General features: G+C 38.7%; 1 protein-coding gene across 20 annotated transcripts in view; it reads right to left on the bottom strand.

Moving 5' to 3' along the window:
* Positions 1-15,263, bottom strand: part of SGIP1 (SH3GL interacting endocytic adaptor 1) — a 126,789-nt gene that overhangs the window by 79,951 nt on the left and 31,575 nt on the right. For 18 of the 20 annotated variants that reach the window (XM_083448283.1, XM_083448282.1, XM_083448268.1 and 15 more), the window contains one exon: positions 1,698-1,761. In XM_083448283.1, the coding sequence (XP_083304409.1) occupies positions 1,698-1,761 (64 nt within the window). Of the gene's footprint in view, positions 1-1,697; positions 1,762-2,270; positions 2,430-15,263 lie in introns of those variants that run through there. The other 2 variants (XM_083448276.1, XM_083448280.1) reach the window with 2 other exon arrangements.

Below are 15,263 nucleotides of genomic sequence, written 5' to 3'. Positions count from 1 at the left end.
ATGCAACAAGATCCACAAGCCATGCTTTCCTCTCCACAGCCATCAGAGCCTTTCCCTGAATCTTTCACGGTGCCTATTTCTCCACCTAAACTGGTGCTTTCAGACATGAAGAGTACCCTTGCCTCTGCCAGCCCCACCCAGCTCTCGGGGGGGGGGGGGGGAGGCAAAGAGACCTCCCCTGTCCTCCAGGAGGAGGAGCTAAAGGGGTAGGAACAGATTATTCTGCCTACTGGGTGTAGTGAGAGATTGATTGCTGAAGAGCATAAATTTTTGCTGCACTAAGTTGAGCATGTCCCAATCCTATATAAAAGACAGCAAGGGGGGTGTGTTAGTGTCAGATCAACTGTCCAAACCTTTTGTGTAACTGTACCTAGGAATAATAGTGTGTATTGCCTATTATGGCTTAAGCTGAAGATTTGCATATGTATACAGCAATCTAAACATTAAAGCTTTTGGAAAGAATCCTCTTTCCAGTTCTTGAGCAACTGGGAGCCAGGACACCTCTTTCCCACTCTGTTTTCGGGGGGGGGGGGGAGAGAAATGGTTCAATTTGTACCTCTCGCCCCCTAAAAGTGCTATAGAAATAGAGGGCAGGAAAACACTTGAAATAGTTCAAACCCCCTCCCCCCAATCATCCAGAAAGGTTAAGCATCGCATGTTACAAAACAGCTTAACATCAAAAGCTATTCACCAATCCCATTATGTTCTAAACCTCATCTGGTGAACAATCACCATGACACTGAAGTATAGCTGAAAAGCCAGGACAATTCTGCATAGACAAAAAGTGTCAGAATGTTTTCTCTTTCTAAGAGATGTCCTTTGCCTACTGTCAAGGCTCATGTTTAGATATACTATGCAATTAGTACAAGAAAATTTCAGCCTACTCCTAGGCTTTCAGAGAACGATGTTTCTGAGGAATGAAGCATAGCTACTAATACTTTTTTAAAGGGGCAAAATATAGGCAACCTATATAATGTCCATGACTTGAAACACACAAAATTGTCTGTCATTCTCACAATATCAGACAGCTGTCTCACTCACGCAGGTGTAAGGTTGCTATGTATTTTAAAGTATGCATTACTGGATACTGCTTTGCTGGTTTTCCATTGTGCATGTCAAAATGCAGATTTCATGAGTTAATGGTGTAATCTTGTTAACCATTCAGCATTAGCCCCCTTGCTCTTCCACTCTATAAACCTAAGGACCACCTGAGCCTTTTTATTCCAGTCCAATCACTGAGATCTTCAAGAGGAACACTGTTAGTTGTCCCTCATGCTGCACAGTCCAGATTGGCTTCAACTAGGTCAGGCATTTAGAATCACCACAGCCATGCTGTCAAACACTCCCCCAGCTGAGATGCAGCAGGTTTCCTTGGTTTTGACTTCCATGCATCTCTAGAATATTTTTTGTGCTGACGGGCCTTTGCAGTTGTTTAATTTTTGATGAGTCAGTCACCTGAACTGATTATCCTTATTTTATTATTTCACTTTAAATGATGTTTTCTAGTGTACACTGCATTGATATATTTTATGATATGGTGGTATAGAAATTCTTCTATAAATTAATATAAATACTTACACAGAATTCATATTTTATTTTTAATTTTACATGATGTGCTATACTCCATAGTCTATTTCACCTTGATATATTTCATATGGTAATACAGAAATACTTTTTTAAACATAAATAATACTTACGTGGAATCAGTGTCCTTTTCTTTCTTCCGTATTCCAAAGGCCTTCCTTGTACGTTTTTTCAATCCTGTGGAGACAAAAGGAAAATATAAATTGAACAAATTAGGTAGCTTTACATTTGTTATAAGCCTGTATAAGTTAGTTAGGATGGAAGATTTAATAGAAACTTTAAAAATATATTTTTAAAAAAATATTATGGCATAATGAATAAAATGCTATTTACGGCTCCATAAATTACAAAGTTGCAGTTAGAAAAAACACATAAAAGCATATTTCTTTCCAATCCTAAATCAGTGCAACATACTTTCAAGTAACCTAAGTTAAAGCAATATTACAAGTGACACAGTAATTGAGAGAAGAAGAAAAAAGTCAGATATTTCAAGGCATGAGAAATGCATATTTTGGGCATGTTTCACAAGCTGTTTAGGTAACATGTGGCATGTTCCAGTTGTGTTTATGTAAAACAGGGGTGGGGAATCTTTTTGGCTCCACACTGCATGGGCTAACTTTGACAGGTGAACAGGGGAATCACTTGTGAACTACATATCTTTATGACATACACTATGTATTGCCTACCTGTGAAAACACATTGCATAGTGGTTTCCAAACGCTCCACAGCTAGCTGGCTGTTGGGCACTTGGAACCTCCTGTGGTCAAAGTGGGCAGGGTTGACTTCTCCATGCATCAGCTGTTGTACATGGAGGTCACTCCTGCTGTCTGCAGGTGTTGATTGTGTGAATGCAGAGAACTATCACACACAGCCAAACCTGGTAGAATTAAAAGCACCACCTATTAGCTGATGAGCAGGTGGCTCAAGCCTGCTTTCTGCAGGGATCTGTTTGCCCCACCCATCACAGCTGACATCACCCGCTCATTGGAGTGACATCACCTGACTAACATCTGTGTGTGGTTTCAGGGAAACAATGGATCAGCTGGTGGGCCTGAAGTTCCTACTCCTGATTTAGAAACATATCCCCCAAAAAAGCATTTTTAGACCACTGACATTATTTGTAACCATTCACTGCCTATACAGCAATATCCAATTGTTCTGCTGATATGAAAGTCTATTAAATGGGCTCTATGCCCCAGTCGCAGCAATAGATAGCTCAGTCTCTGGAGAAGCTACATTATTTTCTTCCACAATTACAATTATGTTCTAATAACATAATTTCTCTAGCAGAAATAATTGTATTTTTTCGGCGCATTTCACCTGTGGCCCTCCAGATTACAACTGCATACCCTCCAACATTTCTCCAATGAAAATAGAGACATTCCATTCCACAATGATAATCTTACTATTTATACCCCACAAATCTTACTGGGTTGCCCCAGCCACTCTGGGCAGCTTCCAATATATATAATAACATAATTAAACATTAAACATTAAAAAACTCTTCCCTATACAGGATTGCCTTCAGATGACTCAGGAGTCGGATAACTCCATACCCTCTAATATTTCTCCAATGAAAATAGAGACAGCCTAAGGATAAGTGGGAGATTGCAGGATCAAATCAGAACTCAGGGACGTCCCTGGAAAATAGGAACACTTGGAGGGTCTGCAACTCTGCTCTATACTTTAATAAAGCAATAATATCCTACAGGTCTGTGATATTGGGGGTGGGGGTGGGGAATAGCACTCTTTGAAACTAAAATGGTTTGTAGCTGCTCTTATCCAGTCCCTGCTTCATTCAATACTTCCTCTTCACTAGCGTTTAGGCCTGCATCCTATTCCATAAAATATTCCTGTGCTGCAAATATCTAGACTACTAGTCTATCCTTAGATATGAGAGAGAAATGTCCAGCAAGGAAACTCTTAAGCATTTCTATGTGAGCATTATGTAAGTCAGAATGGAATGGCTACTGTTATACCTCCAAACTCGTTGCTACAGTGATACCTGCTCATTTAAGCTCCAGAGGCCACGCTAATAATCACCTTGCTGCAAAAACACTCCCACGTTTCCTGCTAGTATCTTTAGAGAGAGTAGAGCCTGTGCAACTCTGTCATGTTGCTGGGGAAAAGCGTGTCATCAGCACAAGTGATTCGGGAGGATTGAGAGGTGAGGGAGAGCAAAGTAATCTGATGTCATAAGCACTGCCTATAAAAAGGGTGCTTAGTCATGCCTATGGGGGGGGGGGGATACATTGAGCAGTCATCCTCATCCGACGACGAGCTATTTCATATATTACAAATCCAGGTTTACCATAGGCAGCAACAGCCTGTTCTGGCTTTCAGGTGGGGGAATAAAACATTGTATATGTATATCTAAAAATATAATACATGGTGTTGTGAGTTGGAGGGGGAGGGTTAGGCTGTATGTCTGAGTCCCTTCTAATTCCTCAATCCAGCAAGGGTTACAATCTAATGGAGGACTCCATTGTTGAATTAGCCAAGCCAGCTTCTTGGTAACTGACCTTTAGTATAAGTATGGGTCATTAGTATAAGAAAGGAAGTTGTTGGGGGGAGCAACTGGGAGGGGGGGTTCCTCTGCTGGCTGGTAGTGAGAAGAACAAAGTCCAGGGCAGATGAGAGAGAGAGCTGGGTTAGAAGCAGGCAGAAGCCTGAGAATGGGAGACATGCTTGATTTCTGCTTGAATCCAAGGCTGTGACTATGGGAGAAGCAAGACCTTCTGGGGGGCTAATGCTATGGGCTCCCCCATCGTAGGCTCAGGTTGCATATATATGTGAATAAACCATTTATCCTAAAGACACTACAGTCTTTGCTGTCCCTCATTTGGATGAAACCGGACCCTGGGTAAGTGCCTGGAATCTTGCACTGCTCAGAGATAGGGATGGCATACAACAATATTAAATAAAATATTATATTTCATGTAAGGGCAGCAGTTTGGGGAAGGCTGGCATAGAATGACCAACCAAACCATTTACAAAAAGGAAACCACAGATAAAGCTTTAGCCTAACCCTTATGTAAGTATTTTTATATAAAAAATAAAGTTGCCAGGTAGTATATTTAAATATATCTTTAGATAGATAGATACACACATACAAACACATCAATCCAGTTCTGTATAAGGATATCAGGACAAAAATAAAAATGCAACATCCAAAGAAAACATCAGCAAACATGTTGCAGGAAAAAAAGATAAAAACAACCAGGAAGGTTTTAGTATGGTAACTAAAAACAAACCATGTTGGTAAACCTCATCAGGGTGGGTATTTCATAGTTGGGGAACCACATGAAACTACCCAAACCAGCCATGTTATCAGAACACATCCATCAACATTTGACTCAGAAGAAATGAGCCCACCTGTTTATTTGAGGTAAGATAATGTGCAGCTAAGTTATAAGGTAACTTTGCACAGTGAAGTTTTTTTATGCCCAGGTGGCATATCCCTAAACTCAGACATCATTTCATATGCAAATGCCATGAAAATGTATTTTTGTCTTGTTTTTTCACATTTCACATTATCATATTATCAAAAGACCCCACACCATATTCACTTGCCCCACTTCTAAAGGTCTGAAGATACATGTCTATGTGACATACTCTTTAAAGAACTGCCAGTCCCAGAATTGCTTAGTCTTTGCAGATATTTGGCATGCCAAAGAAGGGTACCTTGTAGCACTCCATATGTTGTTGGACTGCAACTCTGATCATTAGGGAAGGAACAGTAACATCCCATGTGGTAGGGTAGAGCCACCACCCTCCCGCCGCTGCATTTTATCTGAAGAACTGAAACTAGATATTAGGGACAGGGAACAATGTTTAAAGGGCATTTGTCAGATCACTCTGATTTTCAACTGTTTCCTTTGCTGGTGCTGCTGTTTCAAATTGTATTACACTGTTTTTTTCTCATACATTGCCTTTATGAACTGCTTTGGATATTTTAACAGAAACATAAAATTAAAATATTTTAAATAAATAACACAACTATATGTGATACAGCAATGCCTGGCTACAAATACCAATTAGGCAGCAAGAAACACAAGGAGCTTCAATAAATGGAACTGAATAAACTAAGATATACTTTTTCCAGAAGAGACATGGTCTTTCCACAATCTGCCTCAGTTACAGCACTGTTTGAAGAACTAAATGAACAGCTAGATAAACTGCCAAATGCAAGTACTATGGTCTCTTTATGTTATTTTTCAAATAAAACTCGATGTTTCCTTTCATAACATACAAGATTGTATAGGTTTGGACCAGCTTCCAAGAAATGATGACTGGACACTGAGAGAACAGTTTTTCAGTCTGGGACAATTTCATAATTTTCCTATGCAATTTAATCAATTGCCCAAGTAGTTTTCAGAAATGAAAGAGAGACCACAATACTACAGTCGATAAAGCACTTGCTTTGGATGTCCCTGAATGATCTTGGCCAAGTTGGTGTCTCCACACTAGCCTATTGCACTAGCGTGCTCTGGAGATACGGCAGAAAGAACACAAATCTCTTAGCCTAGAAACAGACAATGCTGCAATTCACATTAAAGGTTCAGTTGAAGAGGTCAAACTGCACTTTTACCCAACTGCTAATGACAGTACAATTTTCTAAGAGAGGCAAATTGTGTCTGAACACATTTGCAGCACCACTAATATGCTACAGAGTCTCTGTATTCTTGCAACTGCATCCAAATACAAAAGACACTTAAGAGGTTGTTCAAGAATATGAATTGACATTTAACTCAAGAGAATAATCACCTTTGGGAATTCAGACACTAAGGTAAAGCCAGTGAAGTACTGTACATACTAGCAACTGCATGGAAAGCAGTTGCTTCCTTGGATTTTAAAATAATTGCAAAAATAATTATGTGCAAAAATAATTACAACATTAGTTCTATACAAAGTAAGTCCCATACTCACATACTAAGGATGATAAAAAACCCACTAAGATAATAGTGATTATATGCCATTAACTTTCATTAATATTAAATAAAAGCTTTTGTCTGCTACCAGCAGCCTGTCAGCTCAGTTTCCATTCATCAAGAAGTTCAACTCTATTCCTTTGGGCCTGAATACAGCCAGTGGTTTCCTTTCCAACTGCAGATGTTAATTAACTCAGCATTTCCAAGTCCATTATTTTATCACCTATCACTGCCATGGTAAAGGATCACACTACTTATTTTGCATACATTCTGGCTCTAATTGAATTGTAACTATTTATATTTCATACATTTCATTTCTAATCCGACTATTGCTTTGGAAACTAAACACCAAAAGAGTCATACGATTCTGTAAACACACTGATTATAGTTATTACGATGGAATACCCACAGTGAACTATAAACAGGAAACAGAAATTAACCACATAATATAAGATCAGAGTAGTTAGGCTCCAAGACCAATAATAATTTGTTTTTCTCAGGAGCTTGAGCATTTTAAAAGAGGGAGCTCTGCTCATCTAACTTTCAAGTGTTTAGTTTCAAAAACCTGCAAAACCTTTTTGACTAGAGCAAAAGTAATGTGTTTCTACCTCTATTCACTTACAGCTCTCTTTCAAGCTGACTAGCTTTAATTCACTTTTAGTTGAGAGACATGCAATTCCTGCAATATTAATTAATTAACTGGGAAATTTGTTGCATTGCTGTTTTTAGCAGGAGAGGATTTGACTTGATACTAGAAGCTTCCTCTAGCATTTGATCAAGTTACCAAAATTTCTTAAAATAAGTGATTGAAACTTCTGTTACATTAGGCCAAAGAAATAAGTCAAAATGTTGTGCATTTTTAAAATGCATTTTTTAAACCACAGGTTAGGAAAGGGGGTAAGTAGTAATTTAATTAGTTTTAGCAACAAACCTTGACAGAAAGAAAAACATTACTTTGCATTGTCAAAAGCAAAGGGATCTGGCTTTTGCAATAATCAAACACTATTTTGCATAAATAATCTGCAGAGAATACAGAATTAACATTTTGAATATGAGGAAAGAATATATTGTTAGCCGTAATGAAAAGAATTACCATACTTCTATTAATTATTAATTACTGGCTAGATTTTCTTTTAGACTATTTTCCATTCAACCTATTTGCTCCTTACACAACAAGAAAAATAATTAAAAAGAAGCGTGCTACTAGGAGCTGTTATCATAGAGACACGTATTTCAGAGACGGATTTAGGACAGTATGATCAGTTCCATCGCACTGGGTGTCAAACCTAGGGGGCACTGCAGGGTACCGCAACTGTGAATTAAGCAGAATGGAAGGCAAGAGGCGGCGGGGGGGGGGGGATTTTCATCTCACAAAGGGTGTTGCTGAAATATGGAAGACCAAAGTTTGGCCCTGCACATTTCTTTCTGTCCTTAAGGCAACATAAGAAATGTGTAACATATCAAGAAGGCTGATTTTTAACCAGAGAAGTGTTAACCTTGTTTAGAAGCTTCAGTAAGATGTAATGTATGAATTAGAAATAGTAACACTGGCATCTTCTGACATTTGCTGAATTTTAATTCTCTCCTTTCTCAAACGGCATGGAAGTGCCTCGATTTAGATTAAGTATACAGTTAAGTAAGACCATACTTTACTGACCTCTTAAATATATTTAATTGTTGGAGGAGGAGAAGGGAACTGCAATGTGCACCCAGAGGCCGCTCCCTCTAACCCAGGAACAGGGATTTTCACCTTGCATCTAAATGAGGACAACGCAGAAGATAACCAAATGTCATTTGGGAGGAAGTTCTATAATCCGGGTCTTTGGTTTACAAACCCAACCCATTACTATATGCAGTCCAAGAGTACTATAACACTTCCAAAATAAAATTCAAAAGAAATGACAGCAGGACAAAAAAATAATAATGAATGTGCACCATAGACAATTGTAGTTCTATCATGTATATATAGAGAGAGGGAGAGAGAGAGAATTTGTGCCCCATTTCATTTTTTACAAAGCGGCTTTGCAGAATACTGCAAATAGAAGTTGAATGTCTGGCATGACAATCTGATATGTTCATTAATATTTTATAGAACTCATTTACAAGTAGAATTGCAGATGTCACACAGTGGGGACGAAAGGAAAAATGCTTAGAAGTGCTGGAGTGAGACAATGGCCTTGCTATCGCACTGCTTTAACAGACCCATGGCTCAGAAATATAGATCAGAACAGAGTTATCTGGAAACAGAGGTCAGTGGAAGGCTAACCAGGTTGGATATCAAGACTCACAGATATAGAGATCTCAGAATTAGAGCTACATGCAATACAGATGCAATGTAACTGATCATACAGAACATCACAAAGACACATCAGACAGTTCCTGTGAGGTTACCACACTCCAAATATATACCACCCATAAGGCATCAATTTTATAAATATCAACTCTTATTTGAAAGTCCATAATGAATAGTCTATAGTTTGTTTATGGAATATCACTGGACTGAGAAGCATTTCAGACAAAAATCACTAGATCATTCTTTTGAAAATATCTGGCACCATCCACTAAAACAACAAAGCAATTTTGAAACCAGAGACACAATAATTTAATAAGATATGACGAAGGGAAGCTAGTAAGCTGTTAGGCAAAGAGCAAAGTAATTTGTGTCCTACATAAGGATGGAAAGAGCCTTGTTGGTGCACTGTGAGGCTATTGACATAGCACAATATTGATATTTTTACTATACTCAGTGATAGGATAGCCTGAATGTTGTAGTCTCTGGTTCACCCACCCACTCTATTACTGTATATAATCAAAGAGTATTGTAAGTTTTATAGCACTTCCCCTCCCAAAAAAATCAAAAGAAATATGACATGACATTTAAGGGACGTGCTATCCTCCTGTTTAAATACTACATAATTTATATTATTAAATTTGAGACATCCCCTCTTAAGGGCCAAAGCTACTTGTCTTTCCACTGGCTTTTGAGATACAAGAACCTATAATACAAAAGCAGGTATTTACTGCAAAGTTATTAAATAAAACCATGCCATGTAAATGGTCCCTCCATTCTGTTGGTAGTTGGTTGTGTTTTGTGGGGGTGGGAGAACTTAACAAGGTGGATGAGGCCTTGTTAAAAATCTATGGATCTTGTCACCCATTTTCTAGCCATAAATCCATGACTACTATTGGTTTCTATACAATTTAGCTATTATCTGCAAGTATGCCAAGCTCATGCTATTCAAAAAAAGAGCATGAAAAAAAGTATCTGTACTACTGTTGTACTGCTAATAGTATTGTATTACTAGGGAGAACCTTTGAAAGTAATCCAGTTCTAAGAATCCACAATGCCTGTTCTGTTATAAAATGCCATCATCCAGATTTTATTGGAAGATACATATCACAATTTGCATTGTATCTTCACCTGCAATGTGTGTGTTTTGTGGTGTGTGTATGTTATAAAACCATGTATTATCTTCCATGTCAATGAATTTTGCTTTAGCTCTTTGAGGATCTCAAGGCCTACCACTCTGTTTCTAAACCAACCTGGATCCTGTGATCATCATCTGAGACCCTTCTTTGTATGTCCCATCCATGAGAAGCCTAGAGGGTGGCAACACAAGAACAGGCCTTTTCCGCAGTGGCTCCCCATTTGTAGAATGTTCACCCCAGGGAGGCTTGCCTGGCAGCTTCCTTACATATCTTTAGGCACCAAGCAAAAAGTTTCTCTATAATCAGACCTTTGGCTAATTAAACATTCTATGGCCTTTTAAAGGTGTTTGTGGGAGGGGGGTTATTGGTTTGTTTTTTCTTTTGTTTTTTGTGTTCTTGTTTTGTATTTTTCTGTTATGAGGTGCCCTGTGATCTTCGGATGAAGGGTGGTATACCAATTTAATAAAAATAAAAATAATCTAAATTCAACTTGCTTTATTATTTTATAGATTTCACTATAATGTACTGTATATTCTCACAATACCTACCCCAGTAAGCATACACATTTGTTATAAATACTGTAATTGATGCAACACTACAGTTTGATGCCACTGTTTCTGCTGTGAATGAAGCTGTACCTTTATCTGATCAAGTAATAAGAGGTTTTCCACTTGCAAAATGGACACAGAAAATCATGTAAAATAAATGCCACTTCAGCTCAAGTCTGCATGTTATATACTATAAGGGCTCCCACAATACCAGGGAATGTCACTTTGGTTTACTTAGGCATAGATTTGATGAGGCAACTGAGTAACAGCTGCGGAAGCATTAAAGGACATTTGGTGTGAACTGCAAAGACTCCAGTTCAAACCTCTGGTTAGCTATGAACTCATTGAAGGAACATGGGCATATTCCAGACTCTACCCACCTCCTCCATCTGAAATACAAGTATAATAATAACTAGTAGCAGTCTATTATTCAGTTATTGTAAGCCTTACAGCATGCGAGATACAGCATAGGTGAAGCTTTTAGGGGGAATCTGTAGTAATGAGCAAAGAGACACCGAATTCCATAGGAATCACATCAGAGTGCACATGTATAAGATTATGCTGCAAGTGTCATTTAAATGGGAAATTTGGCCGCATTTAAATGTATCTCACTGAAATGAGACTTAAAAGTCTTTGCTTGAACCAAGTCTACAGTAGTTTGCTTGTAATGTGGATGCTGTTAAGTAAGGCAGCCTAGGATTTCCTGCTGCAGTATTCTCCCCTCTCAAATCCCTCCGGCTCAGCATCTATCAAGGTAATTAATGCTGTCATTTATCCAAACTCTGGAACTGTTTATCGTGTATTGTGATACCTCCTTAGCAAAATGTACCTTAGACCAAGATCACATTTCCCAGCCTTTGCCAGGCTGATACCCTCCAGATGTTTTGTATCACAACTCCCATCACCCCCAGCATGGTAGTCCCAAACATCTGGAGGGCACCAGGTTGGTGAAAGCTGACATTTTAAAGTGCTTCTTTAGGACTTTCTCCATTCCAGTTTATATGCACTGCCACAGTTTACAAGTTGTGTTTTTTCTGCTTCAAATGGAATTGCATCTCCCTTCAGCTAGTGAAGGTGACAATATTTATTCTCTTGCCTACCCCATATGCTGGCCTGTGACTACATGCAATCCCATAGTATGGTATGTAGACTCGCTTTTCAACATTACCAGCCTGCCCACCCCACCCTCAGCAGTATCTTGCCTTGTCAGTTTTTGGTATTTTATTTTATGGCCTTTTATGATTGTTGCTGCACTCTGTGCTCCATTTTGGAAGAAGGGTAAGATACAATATATGGTAAGTACCGTATTTTTCGCTCTATAAGACGCACCAGACCACAAGACACACCTAGTTTTTGGAGGAGGAAAACAAGAAAAAAAATATTCTGAATCTCAGAAGTCAGAACAGCAAGAGGGATCGCTGTGCAGTAAAAGCAGCAATCCCTCTTGCTGTTCTGGCTTCTGGGATAGCTGCGCAGCCTGCATTCGCTCCATAAGACGCACACACATTTCCCTTTACTTTTTAGGAGGGAAAAAGTGAGTCTTATAGAGCAAAAAATACGGTAACTAAATAAGCAAACCAAAAGTCATTAACACCCGTAAGTATAAGAGAGGCTAAAAAGTGGCATATTGTTCCTAGACAGGTGCAATTGATCCTAGACTGTAAAGTTGGTAAATGTTCAGACAAAACTATACTGCAGAGACACAGAAGCTGTGAACTCCAGGTGTTGCTGGACTACAACAGCTCCTACCGTACCTGAACACTGGCCATGCTGGTTGGAGCTAGAGAGTGTTGGTTTCCAACAAAATCTGGAGTGCAACACATTCCCCATTTCTGCTATTCTGCAATAATGGATAATGGGAAAGCTCCCACTGTTGAAACATCTTACTACTTCCAGGGTCCCTCCCCAAGACTTTGTGTCACTCTGCATTTTAAAAGCTACTCCACATATCAACCAGGAACAAGCAATTTTCATTCGTTCATCTACCAAACAAATCACCTTGTAGACATGTTGTATCTGATGCCCAATCACTTTTCCATACCTTCCCAAAGAAAAATTAAGACTAAAATCACTTTTTGTTAACATTGGCAATGAAGAAATATCAGCATATAAGTCAGATTTGAATCTCTGCCTTTCGCTATAGATAGGTGCTACTAGCTTAGTCTTCAGCAAGAAACTGATGAGTTGGAATTCATTAGGATATTTGAAACTCTAGAACTCTGCAAGCACTGGAGGTGGCTTTCTCACTACAGAATGCAACTGTCCCACTTTTGGTGTCATATGATTCTCAGTGCTCTGCTAGTTTAACATCAGTGGCTTCCATTTGGGGGTGAGTCACATTCACTCCATTTGGATTTTGTGTGCAACAGAGAAATGTAATACACCTGCCTATGTATACCAAACCCCTTTGGTTACTGGTCAGGTAATGGAAGCTTATGAAAAAGCCACTTGTTTGTATACTACCTAGTAAGGCTATAGTGAACATAAGATCTAAGCCACACAGCCAAATCCTATGCATATTCATTTGGAATTTAGTCTCATAATTCACTAAAAATTATTTCATGTTAGTTGACATTGATCAGTAGTCCCACCCAGATGGTGGTGGTGGTGATGATGATGATGATGATAATGATAATACTCGGCCCCCACCACCTACAGAGGATAACAGTCCCTCCCAGCTCTCACCTGGGATCCCTCCTTTTCTTCCCAGCCTCCCCACAAATTGTAGCCTGGCCACAAACTGTCCAATCGTGGGCAGGTTACCCTGTGGGCAGACCGGACTGAGCCTGTGGGCTTCACTCCGGTCTGTCTGTGGGGACTAAAGCCCAGGATGCTGGGGGTTGAAGGCAAAACTTGCATAAAATTCCTCCATTCTTCTGTTAGCAAAAACACCTGCCAGGTCAAAAGCCCTTTCATAAGCACAAAGACACCATTTGGATTTCATTCATAGAACTGCTATTTATATTACTCATAAGTATGTTCTTGTTCTTTAAAAGCTCTCTTATCTTTTATTATTTTCTATCATTCAGCTGAATCGTGGATGCTTGCTTCTAATAAAAATCTGAGCTCAAAATAACATTTTCAATTTATGTACATTCATTGAATATTTTTTCTATTCCATGTGGTTGAATGAAAATGCCCCACATAACATGACATAAGCAGAATATTGCCCTCATATTTCATTCTCTGTTGGAATGCAGAAAAAGATGCATTTTAAGAATTCCACTTCTTTTGTTGTTTAAAAAGAATCACTCAGTCCTCCTAGGTCTGAACAGGTTCATACTGTGAATTTTCCACTGAAGTATAACTTTGTTCTTGCCTCCTTATTTGACATTTTGAGAAATATAATACTGTCAGATATTCATAGGTATAATAGCTGCCATTATTATTTATCTGGAACATCTAATCAGAAGCAAGAACAAAGTTAGTATTCATGGAGGAAACAGCAGGGCAAATTTCTACACTAAAACTACCTGCTCACTCATGTCTGAATTAGAAATACAGAACATGAAATATAGTCTTGCTTCTACTTGAGAAGATTATATTCCATTCCTCCCCATCCCACAATAATATATCACATCCCTTCTTTTCTCTGTCTAATTTTATTTTCTAGAGCCTCCTTCTGCAGCTCTTCCCTGTAATGATCCCATAGTTCTGTAAAAACTGCAAATCAAAACTTTCATTTAAGAGGAATAAGAAAACTCTGCATGAGATACAGGGAAATCTTATGGAAGTGTGAAGAATCAACTTTGACCCAATCCTAATTCCCCTGCTCCCTTTTATTGGTATTTACTGCTGCCAAATCCTTATGAAAGAAATTTGAGGAGATCTATGGGCAAGGTAATATGCTGCCACTATCATTGTTGTTGAAAAGCAATTTCCACTTATCCCATCGGCTTCCAGGCATGGGCATATGGCTAGGCCCATGGGAAGGAAAACTCCTGAATTTGCAAACTATACCAGTCAAAGAATATATGCTATTTAAGAAATTTGCTTAGGATCAGGATGCATAGAAAGAGTAGAATGGAGTCAAAACTGGTAGCAGAGCACAAAGAATTCACATTCTCTACATTTAGGCAGACCTGAACTTATAGCTCAGGAAAGTCCCCATCCACTTGGATTTATGGGCAACCTCTCTTTGGCCATGGATATGTCATTTCATGGGCACAGCTCCACAGAAAGAGTTTGACCTTGAGTTAGACAAGACTGAAAGGGGATTTGCCAACTTAAATGGGGACTGCCTTGTTCTAAAACAGGAGAGTTCGTATTTTGAGTTCTTTCTCTTGATCATTCCTGCTTTTGAGGTGAAACACAGAAATGTAGAAAAAGGAGACAGCAGGTACCCAGAAAACAACTTTAGTATTTAGCATTCAGATGGTGCTTTGTGATATCAAAATTGCTTATTGCAATTATTTTCATTTATAAAATGCCTAGTTTATGCTTGGCATGCTACAGAAATAAAAACATCAGGCCTCTGCCTGCAACTGAGAAAGGGAGAAAGAAGGGCAAAGAGTTAAAAAACCAATGAAGTAATCTACCTAAGGATGAAAGTACCCAATTTTTTTTGTGTGTGTGTGTGTGTGTGTGTGTGTAAAAATTATCAAACGGGAAGTGCAAGAGATAAAAAAAGCAGTTTTCAACAATTTATTAAAGACAAATAATATTTTCCTCAACTGGTATATATATACATTTTATGAAATTAATGAATTGATTAACTAACTGTTCCTCCTTCGTTCAGCACCTATTCACAAGTGTTCCTGATCTTCCTGAT

The sequence above is a fragment of the Podarcis tiliguerta genome, assembly GCF_965153285.1.
Source record: "Podarcis tiliguerta genome assembly, chromosome: 6".
Taxonomy (NCBI): Eukaryota; Metazoa; Chordata; class Lepidosauria; order Squamata; family Lacertidae; genus Podarcis; species Podarcis tiliguerta.
Note: the sequence above shows the minus strand (reverse complement) of the source record. Positions and strands in the feature narration are given on the sequence as shown.